The sequence below is a fragment of the Embiotoca jacksoni genome, unplaced genomic scaffold (assembly GCF_022577435.1).
Source record: "Embiotoca jacksoni isolate LCO1_2020_lvr unplaced genomic scaffold, fEmbJac1.0.p SCAF_4, whole genome shotgun sequence".
NCBI classification, from domain to species: Eukaryota; Metazoa; Chordata; class Actinopteri; family Embiotocidae; genus Embiotoca; species Embiotoca jacksoni.
In genome coordinates, this window is record NW_027185392.1 from 7322263 (window position 1) to 7335982 (window position 13720).

Here is a 13720-nt window from a genome sequence, read left to right on the forward strand (position 1 = left end):
TTATTTCTTATCGACTTCAACAAATGGTAAATGGTCTGTAATGGACTTGTAAAGCGCTTTAACATGGTTTTCCCATTCACACACTAATGAGACAGGTCACCGTGCAGGGTGCTGCCATCAGGAGCACATTCACACACCGATGGTTCGCCATCGGTAGCAACTTAGGGTTCAGTGTCTTGGTCAAGGGCGCTTAGGCATGTGGACAGGAGGAGCTGGGGATTGAACCACCAACCTTCTGATTAGTTTTCAACCCACTCTACCGTCTGAGCCACAGCCTCCCACTAACAAGTGGGAAGCATTGACGTATCATTAGCTTACTGCTCACATGTCTGGTGGAGTGTCCTACTGTTAGGACCACATGTTCAGGTCTCTACTCTGTCAGCGTTTAATGTCTTCTTCCACCTGATTTGCGAGCCTTTTCAGGTGCCGTCAATAAACCCCGTTTTCCCGTGTTTTCTCTTCTGTTTCAAGGCCACTTCCGGCGTCCCACCGCTTTGTTTAATCAACTGGGCGGCTCACTTTTCACCCACCTCCCAGTTCTAGTTAGAAATGACAGCACTGATTATTTGGATGATCTTAGTGGAGCATACTAATGAAAGAAGCCTTAATACCTTATGACCATACATCTGGTGTAAAAATGACATTTAGTGCCTGAAACCAAGTGGTTTTAATGCATCTTCTATAGAAACTACTTTAAAAATGCAATGTGCCCATGGGAATGTTACCTATTATCAAACATTTATAGCCAGTTTGAACTGGTATACGATAAAGCACACAAGTGATCCAACTGATTTCCTGAAACCCAAAATTAAAGTCAGTCAGAGCAGATTCAAGTTTTATTTTTTTTTCCAGACACTTTGGTTAACCAGTATGTTATCAAGGAACTGTTTCAAACTCTTTCATGGCATGTTCTACAGTTTCATGTTGTTATAACCATAGCAAGTTTGCAGCTATGTGCAAATATATAGCTGTATTTACAGTGTGATCATTAATGTTTATAAATTACAAATTAAGTTTCAGCAAAAAAAAAAGGATATCTGTTCAGTTCAAATGAGAGATTATTACTGACAATATCTTTGAAGTTTCACCATCTTGTTTCAACAGCAGCAATGAATTTAAAACTGTTCAGAGCAGAGGCACTAGAAAGTTATCCTACTGCACACCACAGAGCAGAGTCTGTATTTAATTAAAAATGTGTAATATGTAGATTCTAATATGAACAAAGAAATAAAACAATATACAGTTACCTCTGAAATAATCTACCATTGTGGGATGATGAAACTAAATTATCTGCAGTTCCTTCATGGCTGTTAGTGATTCAAGTCATCCTGATTTATTGAGAAGGCATAGAACTGTGAAGGCGACTTTCTGCCTAACACATTATCAGCGGGCTGACTGTACTTCTTTTAAAACATTTCCAAACATGTTAACCGTAACTTCCGCTGTTTGAACACAGAGTTAAAGCAGTTGTGGTTCTCACATCAACTACAGTGTGCAACGGTTAAAACAGCCTGGACATTTAGACATAAAAGTACAGATGCCACTAATAACATTAGCTGTGTTAGGTTACAGTGTGACAATGAGCCGTCATGAACAATGCCAGGACCATGAAACTGAAGTAGCTCAATGGAATTCATCTCTAAATAATCACTATTCACACTTTTCCTGCTGACGTGTCAAAATGTCTTCTGTGGCAAGGACCCATAGAGGCCTCTTAAGCCACTGTGGTGACCTTCAACTGTTTTGTGGTGAGACTTGAGTCAATGAAATGTCTGACATGTCCCAGAAATGTCATGATCATAACTCTGACATCGTCACCTTAAACAAACGGATGCTATCTCTTGTGTTTCCTTTGTTTGATGACGAACAGATTCTCATCTGTTGGGTACATCTGTGCAGAGAGTTTTTTGTCAGACTTCCTGTGGGCTTGATATTTCCTCTTTCTCTTCTTCTCTCCCTTCTCTTGCTGTGATTCTGGTCCCTGCTTCTTCCCTCTTACAGTCCACAGACGGCCTGGTCCCTCTGGAGGTGCAAAAGGAACATGCTTCATTTTATTCTTCTTCCTCCTCTTCTTCTTCGCCATGCTCTCTCCTGTCCCTCCTCCTCTGGGAAAGTCGTCGTCTTCATCCAAAATGAGTCGAGGTGGTGGGTCTCTAGAGGTGGGCACAGGTCTCTTAGGTTTCCATGGTTTCGCACTGCCTACGCTTTCCTGCCGTTTGCTTTTATTGTGTTTATTTTTTTTGGGTGGTACAACGCTGAGGTCGTTGCTGTCATTAAAAAAGATATGGCTGTGGCTGGGTTTGTGGTTGCTGAAGGTTTGGTGGGGTGTATGGTTAGACTGGTGGTTGTGTGTGCGATAGCTGGTTTTCTGTTTCTTCTTCGGTGGTCCTGGTGTGACAGGCGTCTGAGAGAAAGCAGTGAAGCAGCCGTTGTTCTTCAGTTCTGGGAGAAAGAGAAACAGAAAGTAATTATCGCATAGATTTTCTTTTAAATAATTGTCTGTTAAGTGGCTATGTATCACTGAATGAGGTAACACAATGATTTAGTCTGTGGCCCTTTGATGTAAGATATCACAAACTGAATGAGCTGGGGGGGTGCACAGTTAGTGACGTGTTCTTCATCACACAGCAGAGAGGTTATTTATTATTTTAAACAAAACTGACAGATATAATTTAGTCTTTTCTTTAAGAAAACGTCAGGGATCAAACAGTATGTTTGAGTTTATTCATTTTAACTGTAAAAATACGGCCCATGAGGAAAAGTTTAGTGTTCATCTTCTTAAAGCTCGTCTTGTTCCTCTCTGACAAAGACACAACATACCATGACACATAACCCGTGAAACAATTACTGACTGCAGCTTTAAAAACAGAATAGATGTTTGTGTGTGTTCATCTGTATGACTTACCTTTAACCTTCAACTTCACCCGGTGTTGTCTGCGGTTAATGTCATCCAAATTGTCATAGCAGTTAATGAACGGGGTGTTGGGATGCACCCCATTAAACATCCTCTGCCGTGTACATGCCTGAAGAAAATGTACCGAAGTATCAGTGATGTGGTTTCCCCACACACACAATGAAAATGTGGGCAGAAACGCCACGAGGACGGGAACAAAGAAAATCAGCAGAGAATCAATGTCACTTTAACCAGAAGTTCAATTGTAAGCAACAAACAAATCTCTAGAAGCTGAACCTGATGAGTGAACCTGAAAAGGCTGCAGTTAAAATTACTCTAAAAATCTTTCTTAGCTCAAGCAGAACTAAAGAATAACTAAAAGATGAACAGTGCTGGGAACTAAAGTTGAACTCCACTCTATCAACATCTTACATAAGAAATGTTTTCACATGTGTATGAGTAAAGAAACTTTGAACAGTGACTGCGCACAGTTGCTGCTGATACTCTGGGCTGTATTTGCTCTACAGGCCAGAAAGAAGCATGTAGAAGGACAAATACCTGCACATGTAATATGACAGAAAGGTAAACAGAAACTTGTGTAAGATACTCACGTGACCAAAATGTCCCTTTCTGGAGCAGTTGTAGCAGTAGGCAGGAGATCGACCATCGTCCTTTTTCTTCTTCTTTGCAGGCGGACCTCTCTTTGTCTAAACGCAGACAGAAAATTGAAAGAGCTTGTTAATAGAAAACCAAAATGTTTTATATAAAGTCAAGATCAGATTTCTTCTTTTTCTATGAACATGACGGATACAATAAAACAGTGGTTTAAACTTCCATTTGTCTCCCATTGTCCCTCTTCTCTGCCATCATTCCCATGCTCTCCATTGATGCAGACTGCTGTGTATTGTATGGTGAATATGGGTGCTGATATAAACCACTGATTACCGAGGTATAGTTAGAGGCCTGTAATGACCCTGTATGATAAGTAACCGTGTGTGTGTGTGTGTGTGTGTGTGTGTGTGTGTGTGTGTTGGACACAGGGTCCTGTCCCCTATGGGCCAGTGTTCTGAAAGCCTTGCATGCTCCAGCGCCCACAGCAAATATACACTGATAAAGAGAGAGAGAGAGAGAGAGAGAGAGAGAGAGAGAGAGAGAGAGAGAGAGAGAGAGAGAGAGAGGAGACACAGGCAGAGTGCATTTACTGCTAATGTCACACACACACACACACACACACGCACGCACGCACGCACACACGCACACCTCATGCCATTCTCTAAAACACACACACACACACAAAGCTGCACACACCTTCACACTCATCTAAGGCGCCCCCTCCTCCTTCTCTCCACCCTGATTCCAAGATTACAAATGATTTGTGCCCCACGTCATTTCTTAAACATAGCTTAGCTAACCTCCTCTCCCTCCTGCTCCCCCCCCCGCCCCTCTCCCTCCCACATCTACCCCTCACACTTGTTTTTTCTCCCCTCTCTCTCTCTTTTCCGCTTGAGTAGTTTTGCGGCAGAAAGGATGAATGCTATTAGAGCGTCGCGTCATTATCGGGTCAGGCCTGCCGGGCCCATCTCCATCACAAAGGCCAGGAGATCACAGACCTCTTGCAAGCATGCACACATTAACACACACACACACACACACACACACACACACACACACACACACACACACACACACACACACACCTAAGGAGATCACAGTCCCCGACTCAAGCCCCCCGACCTCCACCCGTCCTGCCCCTCTTCCCATTCATCTCTCATGTAAATTGGCTGTAGGTCTCCCTCTGTCTCTCCCTCCCTGACCTTGGGCTTGTGTTATCTCCACATACTCTGATCCAGCACATAGACAGAATGAATGAAAGCGCGCGAGAGAGAGAGAGAGAGAGAGAGGGGGGGGGGGGGGGGGGGGGGGGATGAAATCCCCTCCTATTCTCCCATCAACCTGTGATAGTTGAGTGAAAACCTGGCGTCAACATGTGAACGTGTGCCTGCGTGCGTGTGAGTTGTCTGCCTCATACAATATTAATTAACTGGATGAACCACTCGAGGCTGTGAAGGAAGGTACATTAGTGAAAAGAAATTACTTTTATATGTCTAGTTTTATTAACAGTCAGCCCTCATCAGGAATCTGAAAGTGAAGTCATACAGGGAGCTCAGTTCAAGAAGCAAAGTTTGATAATTGATGTCAGTCATTTTTTTGTATTGTGCCACACAGGAGGCTTGGCTTGCAGTATAGAAAAATATACACGGAAAAAGACTATATCATGGATACAAAAGCAAACTAACTTCACAAATCCGGGGGTTGGTTTCAGAAAGATAAACTTTATGCCTTCAATCTAACTAACAGATTTCAGTTAGATGCAAGCGGCAACCAACAGTGATGTGACCCACTTGTTTGTGAACGGCCGTTATGACACCTCGAGTTCTTGCTAGTTCGGAGCCAGAAATAACCATATTTATACGAGCAGGGGAAGAACGAGCTGTGAATCTTACTCAATCGTTGCTACGTCCCAGGCACAGATAGCGGAAACCTGACTGCATCACAGGCCTGTCAATCAAACCAACAAACCCCCCCCCCCCCCCCCCCCCCCAAAAAAAAACAAAAAAAAAAAACGTCTTTTTTGAGGCTTATTTTTTAAATAGTGACGGGATTATTTTCAGATGGACTGCATGAAAACTAATAAGAAAGAGGGACTTTAGCTTACAACAGCATCAGAACTTGTGGTAAAATATGTATTGACTTTTTATTTCATGAGAGAAATTGAATGGGAGTCTATCGACCTGGAAGATTTTTGAAGCAAACCTGTCTTGGCCCTCAGTTATATTGCAGTTTATAGCAGTTCTGCATTGGCCTCAATTTTTTAAATCTGGAAGCTTCATCCACTTTTATATACACTCTATGTTTAGATGTCTAAATTTATGTTTTGCACAAAGTTGTTTAAAATGTACAAATACAAAAAAAAAAAAAAAAAAAAAAAAACACCGTTTGGAAAAAAACCCTGCAACCACAGTGATTTTCCCGCAGGTTATTTTCCTAACGCTTTCCTTTCTCATTACTCGCTCCACCATATTATCAGCTAACCACAAATTATAAGCCATGTTTTCTGACATGGGCTGTGGAATGAGCTCAGTTCAGGTTCATTCACAGTGCAGGTGCACGACGGGCACATAGATATTTTATTTGTTCAACTGATTTCACATTTTTAAGTTAGATTAAAACAAAAATGACACCTGTTCATGGAGGGCAACATGTCATCCAAATTTTCCACCAAAGTTTCTGTTTCTGATGAACAGTTTCTGATTAAATCTGAAACCGTAAATCTGAAACATAGTGAGTCACAGCAGAGCAAACGTTTGAGGGCTGAAGTGATTCTCAGTCACCTGAAAATTTCAGGAATAAAAACTCATTTCATAATTAAAAAGATAAAAGGCTTAACATTGTAGTTTACTCCCACTTTTTTCATGACAATGCCAAAAGTTCCCGGTCTCTTTTTGTCTGTGGTTGTGAATAGTTCAACCACAGTGTGACTTTTTTCTGTGTTTTATTTTTTAGAGAGGCAAAATTGCATTTTAAGGATATTTAAGGAAAGCCTGAAACCATCATTGTGTCAAATGTGTTTTTTCTGGCTTCTGTCTTCTTAATCACTTCGGAGCCCCGCAGACTTATCTTGCGACTCCTTGTGGGGGTCTCAAACCCTAGTTTGGAAACCACTAACCTAGGAATTTGTTACCATTTGGACTTTAGGTATACTTTACTGTAATCATGTAGACCTTCAGGCCACGACCACAAGAAAACATTTTCAGTTACATCTATACTTTTTCCAAAAGGCCCGAGCACAGTCTCTGTTCCATTGCTGGACACCTTCAGGCACGAGCAGAGTTTGAGGCTCCATTAGAAAACATGTCTGTTTAATTAACTGTCCTCTGACCTGAGAAACACCAGGAGAAATCCTGCTGATACGACATGATGTCTGGATCTGTTGCCATTCCAACAAAAAGAGGACTGAAGGGTTGTGTGTGTGTGTGTGTGTGTGTGTGTGTGTGTGTGTGTGTGTGTGTGTGTGTGTGTGTGTGTGTGTGTGTGCGTGTGTGTGTGCGTGTTTGGGAGAGTGTTTGAGAAGGTCCTAAAGGCTTCACTGTGTGGACATAGACAACCAGCCATCCGTGGCCTCTCATGCATGCACACACAGACACATGAGCGCTCTCTCTCGCTGTCACACACACAGACGTGTTTTCCCACAGTCGTCCCAGCACATACACCGCGCCTCTCTAAGCCCCGCTCTCCTCTGCTCCTTGCCTTAGCTGCTGGTGGCAAAGCTGTGATAATCCTTCGGCCAACACAAAGCTCAAACTGTTACAGACTACAATCTGAAGGAAGGAACACACACACACACACACACGCACACGCGCGCGCGCGCACACACACACACACACACACACACACACACACACACACACACACACACACACACACGCCTGTTTGCTTCTCGGATTTTGTTTGATAAGTGTGTGTATGTGTGTGTGTGTGTGTGTGTGTGCGCGTGTGTGTGTGTGTGTGTGTGCGTGTGTGTGTGTGTGTAAGTAAGAGGAAAGGGGGTCGGATCTGAACAGTAACGGGTGGTGGGAGCATGGGGGCCGGGGCCAGCAGCACTGTTTTGCATATGTTATTGCAGCAATAGGGAGAGGTTTGCATATGTTACTGGACCCACTGGGGACAGACTCTGCATGCTTTATCATAGAGAACAGCCTCGCAACACAACGCAAGACTACTGGGCTCATACCAAAACAAACACACCCCTGTGATGAGTGTGTGTGTGTGTGTGTGTGTGTGTGTGTGTGTGTGTGTGTGTGTGTGTGTGTGTGTGTGTGTGTGTGTGTGTGTGTGTGTGTGTGTGTGTGTGTGTGTGTGTGTGTGTGTGTGTCATGCCAGTATGTACATATTAGGTTAACAGGGAGGATTAATTAGACTGTTGTGAATTAGAGATGAAATGACTGTGAGGTGAACATCTTCTCAGACACAATACAATAAATGATCCATTAATCCTCTTATTCTCAGGGAATATAAACTGTGTGTTTCACAGATTTTAAAGACATTAATCATAATGTTTACTGTCACTCGTGAACAGGAATGAGAAAATCTGTTCTTCTTAGAAGACTGTTAAAGGTGGAGGTGTGCAGTTTGGGAGGCTACAGAGGAGGAGGAGGAGGAGGAGGAGAGGGGGATCCACCAAATAACCAGATGTGATTCCTGCCCCCTTTGTGTCTGCCAGTTCACAAAGACTCAGACCGAAGCCCTAACCCCGCGCCCTGCGAGGACTCACTCACACAGTGTAATTCCCAGAGGCTCTTTCTATCTCCTCCCGTCAGTCAGTCAATCAGTCTGAAGACAATCAGTATGAGTCCTGATTTTCTCTTTAGAGAGAGAAGAAAAAAAATGCTCCTGGAATGTAACGATAATGTGATGCAGGGGTGAACGACGGGGGGCTGCCACCTCTGGAGAAAACCCCCCTTTTGGGGCAGCAACTGGCGGTAATCTGGTCACAGTGTGGAAGGCGGAAAAGAGGATACACGCTAATCTTTTCAAACCTCCGTCTAAGTTGTACCATTTCTTTTCTTAACTGCTGAGTTCAGAGGCTTCTTTATGTTGTGGCCAGTGTGAGGCTATGTTTTATGGAAATATACTTTATTCCCAGCAGTTAGACAGAGACAACACACGTGCACCCGAGAGACAAGGATTTAGATATACTATATATACAGATGGACCGAGTCTCTTATGCTCCAGTCAGGATGTTAAACCCTGATGTTACATCTCAGCCAACCAATCACACACAAACACACTTACACACAAAACACACACACACACACACACACACACACACACACACACACACACACACACACACACACACACACACACAGCAACAACAAAATCGACACCATCCGGCTAAGCGGAAAGTCACAATGACCTGTAAAGCCTGCAAGACCTCTGATAACACTGCACCTGTGTGTGTGTGTGTGTGTGTGTGTGTGTGTGTGTGTGTGTGTGTGTGTGTGTGTGTGTGTGTGTGGGTGTGAGAGAGACTGAGAATGTGCATTTGTGTGTACATTCCTATGGTTCTGCATGTACATTCATTAGTGTACGTATTAGAGTGAAAAAACTGAATTGAGTATTCCCGTCCTTCTGAGTGAGGACAGAAAACTCTACGTAAGATTTGATAAAGATCTGAGAATTATTTCTGTTTTCATTATATTTGTTTCTTTAATACTCTTCTTAATTTGTTTTTTGATGTCTACAATTTAATCCTTTTTAAAATGCAAAGCTTTGGCTGTGACTGATGATTGTTTTCCTAATCAATTAGGCTGCTAATTATTTCCTTCATTGATAAATTAGTTGTTCAGTCTATCAATTGTGAAATTGAAAAATCTTTAAATTGCACAACAAAAATTTGCCAGTGTTTCAGGCAGCGTCTTATTTTGTCTGATCAACAAACACAAACCAAAAGAAATTCAGTATAAAAAATATATAAAACTAATTAAATTAAGACTGGTATCATCAAATGTTGACATTTTTCTTTGACAAGTGACTCAAATAATCAAAACAGTTGATTATTAAAACTAATTGTTTCATGTCTGATATAAGATGCAGCAATACGAGTGTTTTTCTGTGTCTATTTTTTCTATACTGCAAGCCAAGCCTCCCATGTGGCACAATAAAAAATGAACTGACATCAATTATCAAACTTTGCTTCTTGAACTGAGCTCTATGTATGACTTCACTTTCAGTTTCCTGATGACGGCTGACTGTTAATAAAACTAGACGTATAAAAGGCATTTCTTTTCACTAATGTACCTTCCTTCACTGCCTCGCGTGCTGTCGGTGTCTCACATTGAGGGAGAATAAAGAGTTGAGAGCCTTTTGACACGGCAGAGGTGAGAAGACTGTGCCGTCTGTACCGTACAATGATGAGGCAGCAAAAACAGCTCACTGAATAGACGTGGACTTAAAGGATTTTTACAGAGCTCTGTTCGAATTGGGTACATTCATGTAAGAGGAACAGGGGAGAGAAAAAAAAAAGAGGTCAGCCAAACAGAAGGAAGGACATAACGAGAAGTGGAATAAAGGTAAAAACTTAAAGAACAAAGGACTTAATGCTTATTAATGATAGAATAAGTAGGAGCTGTCTGAGTTTTTTTTGGAACATACGAGTTGAATTGTGATTAAGTTTTTACTCTTATAACGGTTTTTCTATTAAAACTTGCAGTCAGCTTGCACTGCTTTAATTAGAATATGAATAGTAGATTTGATAATAAATCACTTTATATATCTTTTTTCTTTGGCCTTCATCTGTGTACATTACATATATTTGACATTAAAATATTTACCTTATACAATAAGGGTAAATCTGTTTTAATCACTTCTATGTTTGTGTGTTTTTATGTTGTGTTTATTGACAATTTTTGACTTTTTTTTCTTTTCCAGAGATGTTGTATGTGTGTGGATGATAAGATTGTAATTATGAGCCTTACATACGACCAGCACACAACTTTATATTCAAAACTACAAACACTTAATTTTTTCACCCAGTGAAAATTATACTACTGGTGTAACTATAAAGAACATTGTTTTTTAAATGTATCTGACTTAAAAAAAAAAAAAAAAAAGATTTCCCTTATGTTGCAGGATCTGAGTGTGTTTCTCTGTTTGACCACTGAATGGTGCTCTGTCTCTACACGGCAAGCAGAAACCCAACAATGATCTCTGAGGTGAGACCGGCTGAGTTAGATGGAGAACATTCATACAGAGTTATTCATTTGTCTTTAACACAGCAGGCCTGGTGCGCGCTTTAAAATGCAGTGTAATGCAATTATTTTCTGCCTCTCTTGAATACAGAGCCGGCTATGCACGAAGAACTTTACTTAACAGTTTGATGCAGATGGACGTGTGCTACAAATGACAGAGAAGCAGAAAAAACAGCGATGCAGGAACATTAAGTACCAAAACACGCTTACACCGCTGACTTTGCTGTAAATGCAGTGATCATTTTAACCCCATATGAATAAACACACTATCTTTATGTATACTGCAATATCAAGTCACTGTAATATAAAACAAAGAATTTGTAACCCTAATTTTAGTCAAACAAAACACTTTGATATCTATTTAAAATAGAAAAAAATATTTTGTTAACATGTTTGTGAATTCGACCCTGAATATTGACTCCAGTTAAAGCAGTATGTTACCCGCTGTCATGTACCTGCTATATGTTTTTCTGTATACTAGTTAAATCTGTGATAAACACAATCGAACTACTCTGAAGCAGTACGTCCAGTGAGTTTCTTCATCTTTAAAAGGAATAGAAAAGAACAGTTGTGACTAAAATCAGTCACATGTCCTGCAGCCAGTTTCACAGAGGCTAAAATCTAAAAGCTAAAAATAATCAATTAAAATATCTGTCATGTATGTATATTTATTGTTTTTAAACCATTGTTCAGTTTAACTATTTTAGCAGGGTTAATTTTACACAATGGGACAGGGATTTAACGTACTGCATTGTTGTTCATTAAAAAAAAAAAAAAAAAAAAAAAAAAATCATTTTGAAGAGTTAATTTGAAGGTTTCGATTTTTAAGTTGCAATACTAAATGACAACTTGAATGTCTAAAGCTCATATTTGCAGCAATTTATTCTCTTTAACTACAAACAACGCACAGAAAAATGAAATGAGCATGCATGAATTATTCAGCTACATATTCTAACTTTGTACTGTGCTTTAATTTAACATAGAAAACCAGTAATACAGTAATATTCTACTGTGTTAGCCAGACACTTTGTCCATGGAAATTTAATGGTATTTTCTTTTAATGAAAATAAGAGGATTTAGGGGACAAAATGTCCTAACCTTGGGCCGACAAAGGCATATGTGAATTGGGCATACTGCCTGAAGAAAGAAAGCGAGACAAAAACGTATAAAAAGCTAAAACATACTAAATGAAAGAGGAAAGAAAAGCAGTCAGGTGAGAAAGAAGGGACTTAAAACGGCTTCATTTAGGAGTCCAACATGAAGGTCACGCGTTTTTTTCACGGGCACCCTGAGACATTTACACGCACATGTGCACACACACGCGCGCGCGCAAACGAGCACACACACACACACACACACACACACATACACACACACACACACACACACACACACACACACACACACACACACACACACACACACACCTGTCCCTAAGGAAAAGATCAATACACACACCCTGATTACTACCATGAGGAGAAAATCCGCTCCATGTACTCACACACACACCACTGGGGGCAGAGGTACCGATCAATAAACACCGACGTACAGGTGTCACCACTACTATCTAAAGAGAGGCCAATCAATGCTCACACACCGATATACCTGTACCAATCAGCTGCTGTGTGCTCTGATTCACACACTCCACTCCCTCTCCGTGTCCTTCACCCTGTTTAATACACTCACCCCTCCTCGTTTCCTCTCACCCCTCCTCAGCTCTTACAATAACACACCTCTCTCCTACTCGCTCCTGCTGTCTCTGCCTTCTCCTTTCTGTCTCTACTTCATAGTACATTTCTGCTCTGTAGGTGAGTCATGTTATATCTAATGTCACATGGCCTCTTCTCGCTCCTATACAGCTATAAAACACACACACACACACACACACACACACACACACACACACACACACACACACACACACACACACACAAAAGGCACATGGAAAGTTTGATTGGTGTTTAACCCACATTCAGTCTCAGATGATAAAAGGAAGAACATTCTCACTTCAAATACCCCTGCTGGTTAAACTAAGCCTTCACTTCCCGCAGCAGCCAGTGGGTGGCGCTCTGGTCTTAACCCAGCACAGCTTGGTCCAGGAGGAAAAAGTCACTGTGACTTGTATGTGTGTTGCAGGTATGCATGCACACATTTATGCATGATCTTTACATGCATTAATGCAGCCAGTGTGCAGACTGCAGGTCACTAAACCTGCACTGGTCTGATCGCTCTCCTTCCATTCCCCTCTTCATCAAGTTCTCCTACTCCTTCTCGTGTTCCTTCTTTTCCTTGGTTGTTGGCCCAAAAAGATTAACGTGCCTCTTTTTTGCCCTTGTCAAATATTTCTCTTGAAAACACTGCTGAGTGCAAACGCTGCATGCAGGGAAGTTAGGAAAAAAAACCAATTGATCAGCTGATAGAAAATGAATCTGCAACTTTGTTAACTGAGAAATCATTAAAAGCAGTTTATCAGGTGCAAATAAAATAATTCACCAGTTGTCAAAGGTGAGGTTCAGTTGCTGTTTTCTATTCTTATCAACACTACAAATCTGCCCAGATAACAAGACCATACAACCAGTCAAGATCAAATATTTTGGGTTTGCAGCAAGGCATTCTGGGAAATGAAGGCCCAACAGAACAAAACCTAAATGATAGAGGTGTGCACTTCTCCCACTCAAATTCCACCACAGTTCATGAAATATCATATTGATGATAAGTAATTTGGGTATTTTTTTATTTTTTTTTAATTATAGTTAATATTTACAGTATTTAGTGATAAAAGTGGAAGGAGGTAGGTGGAGAGGGTCTGCAGGAAAAGGAGCTTCCCCTCTATGTAAAGCTGTATGAAAAAGAAAGAAGTAAAACCAGGGCATCTGTGGGCGTGTGTGTGTGTGTGTGTGTGTGTGTGTGTGTGTGTGTGTGTGTGTGTGTGTGTGTGTGTCTGTGTGTGTGTGTGTGTCTGTGTGTCTGTGTTTGTGTTGGCGAGTGAAAGAGAACGATCAACTGTCTTTTTAAA

The 13720-nt window shown here is 41.2% G+C and overlaps 1 protein-coding gene across 2 annotated transcripts in view; it reads right to left on the minus strand.

The window, feature by feature from the left end:
* Positions 1–823: 823 nt before the first annotated feature.
* zcchc7 (zinc finger, CCHC domain containing 7) overlaps positions 824–13720 on the minus strand; it is a 49601-nt gene continuing 36704 nt past the window's right edge. For both annotated transcript variants that reach the window (XM_069167997.1, XM_069167995.1), the window contains 3 exons: positions 3505–3600; positions 2906–3023; positions 824–2442 (listed from right to left, as the gene is read on the minus strand). In XM_069167997.1, coding sequence (XP_069024098.1) covers positions 1835–2442; positions 2906–3023; positions 3505–3600 — 822 coding nt within the window. In that variant the 3' untranslated portion in view covers positions 824–1834. The remainder of the gene's footprint in view (positions 2443–2905; positions 3024–3504; positions 3601–13720) is intronic.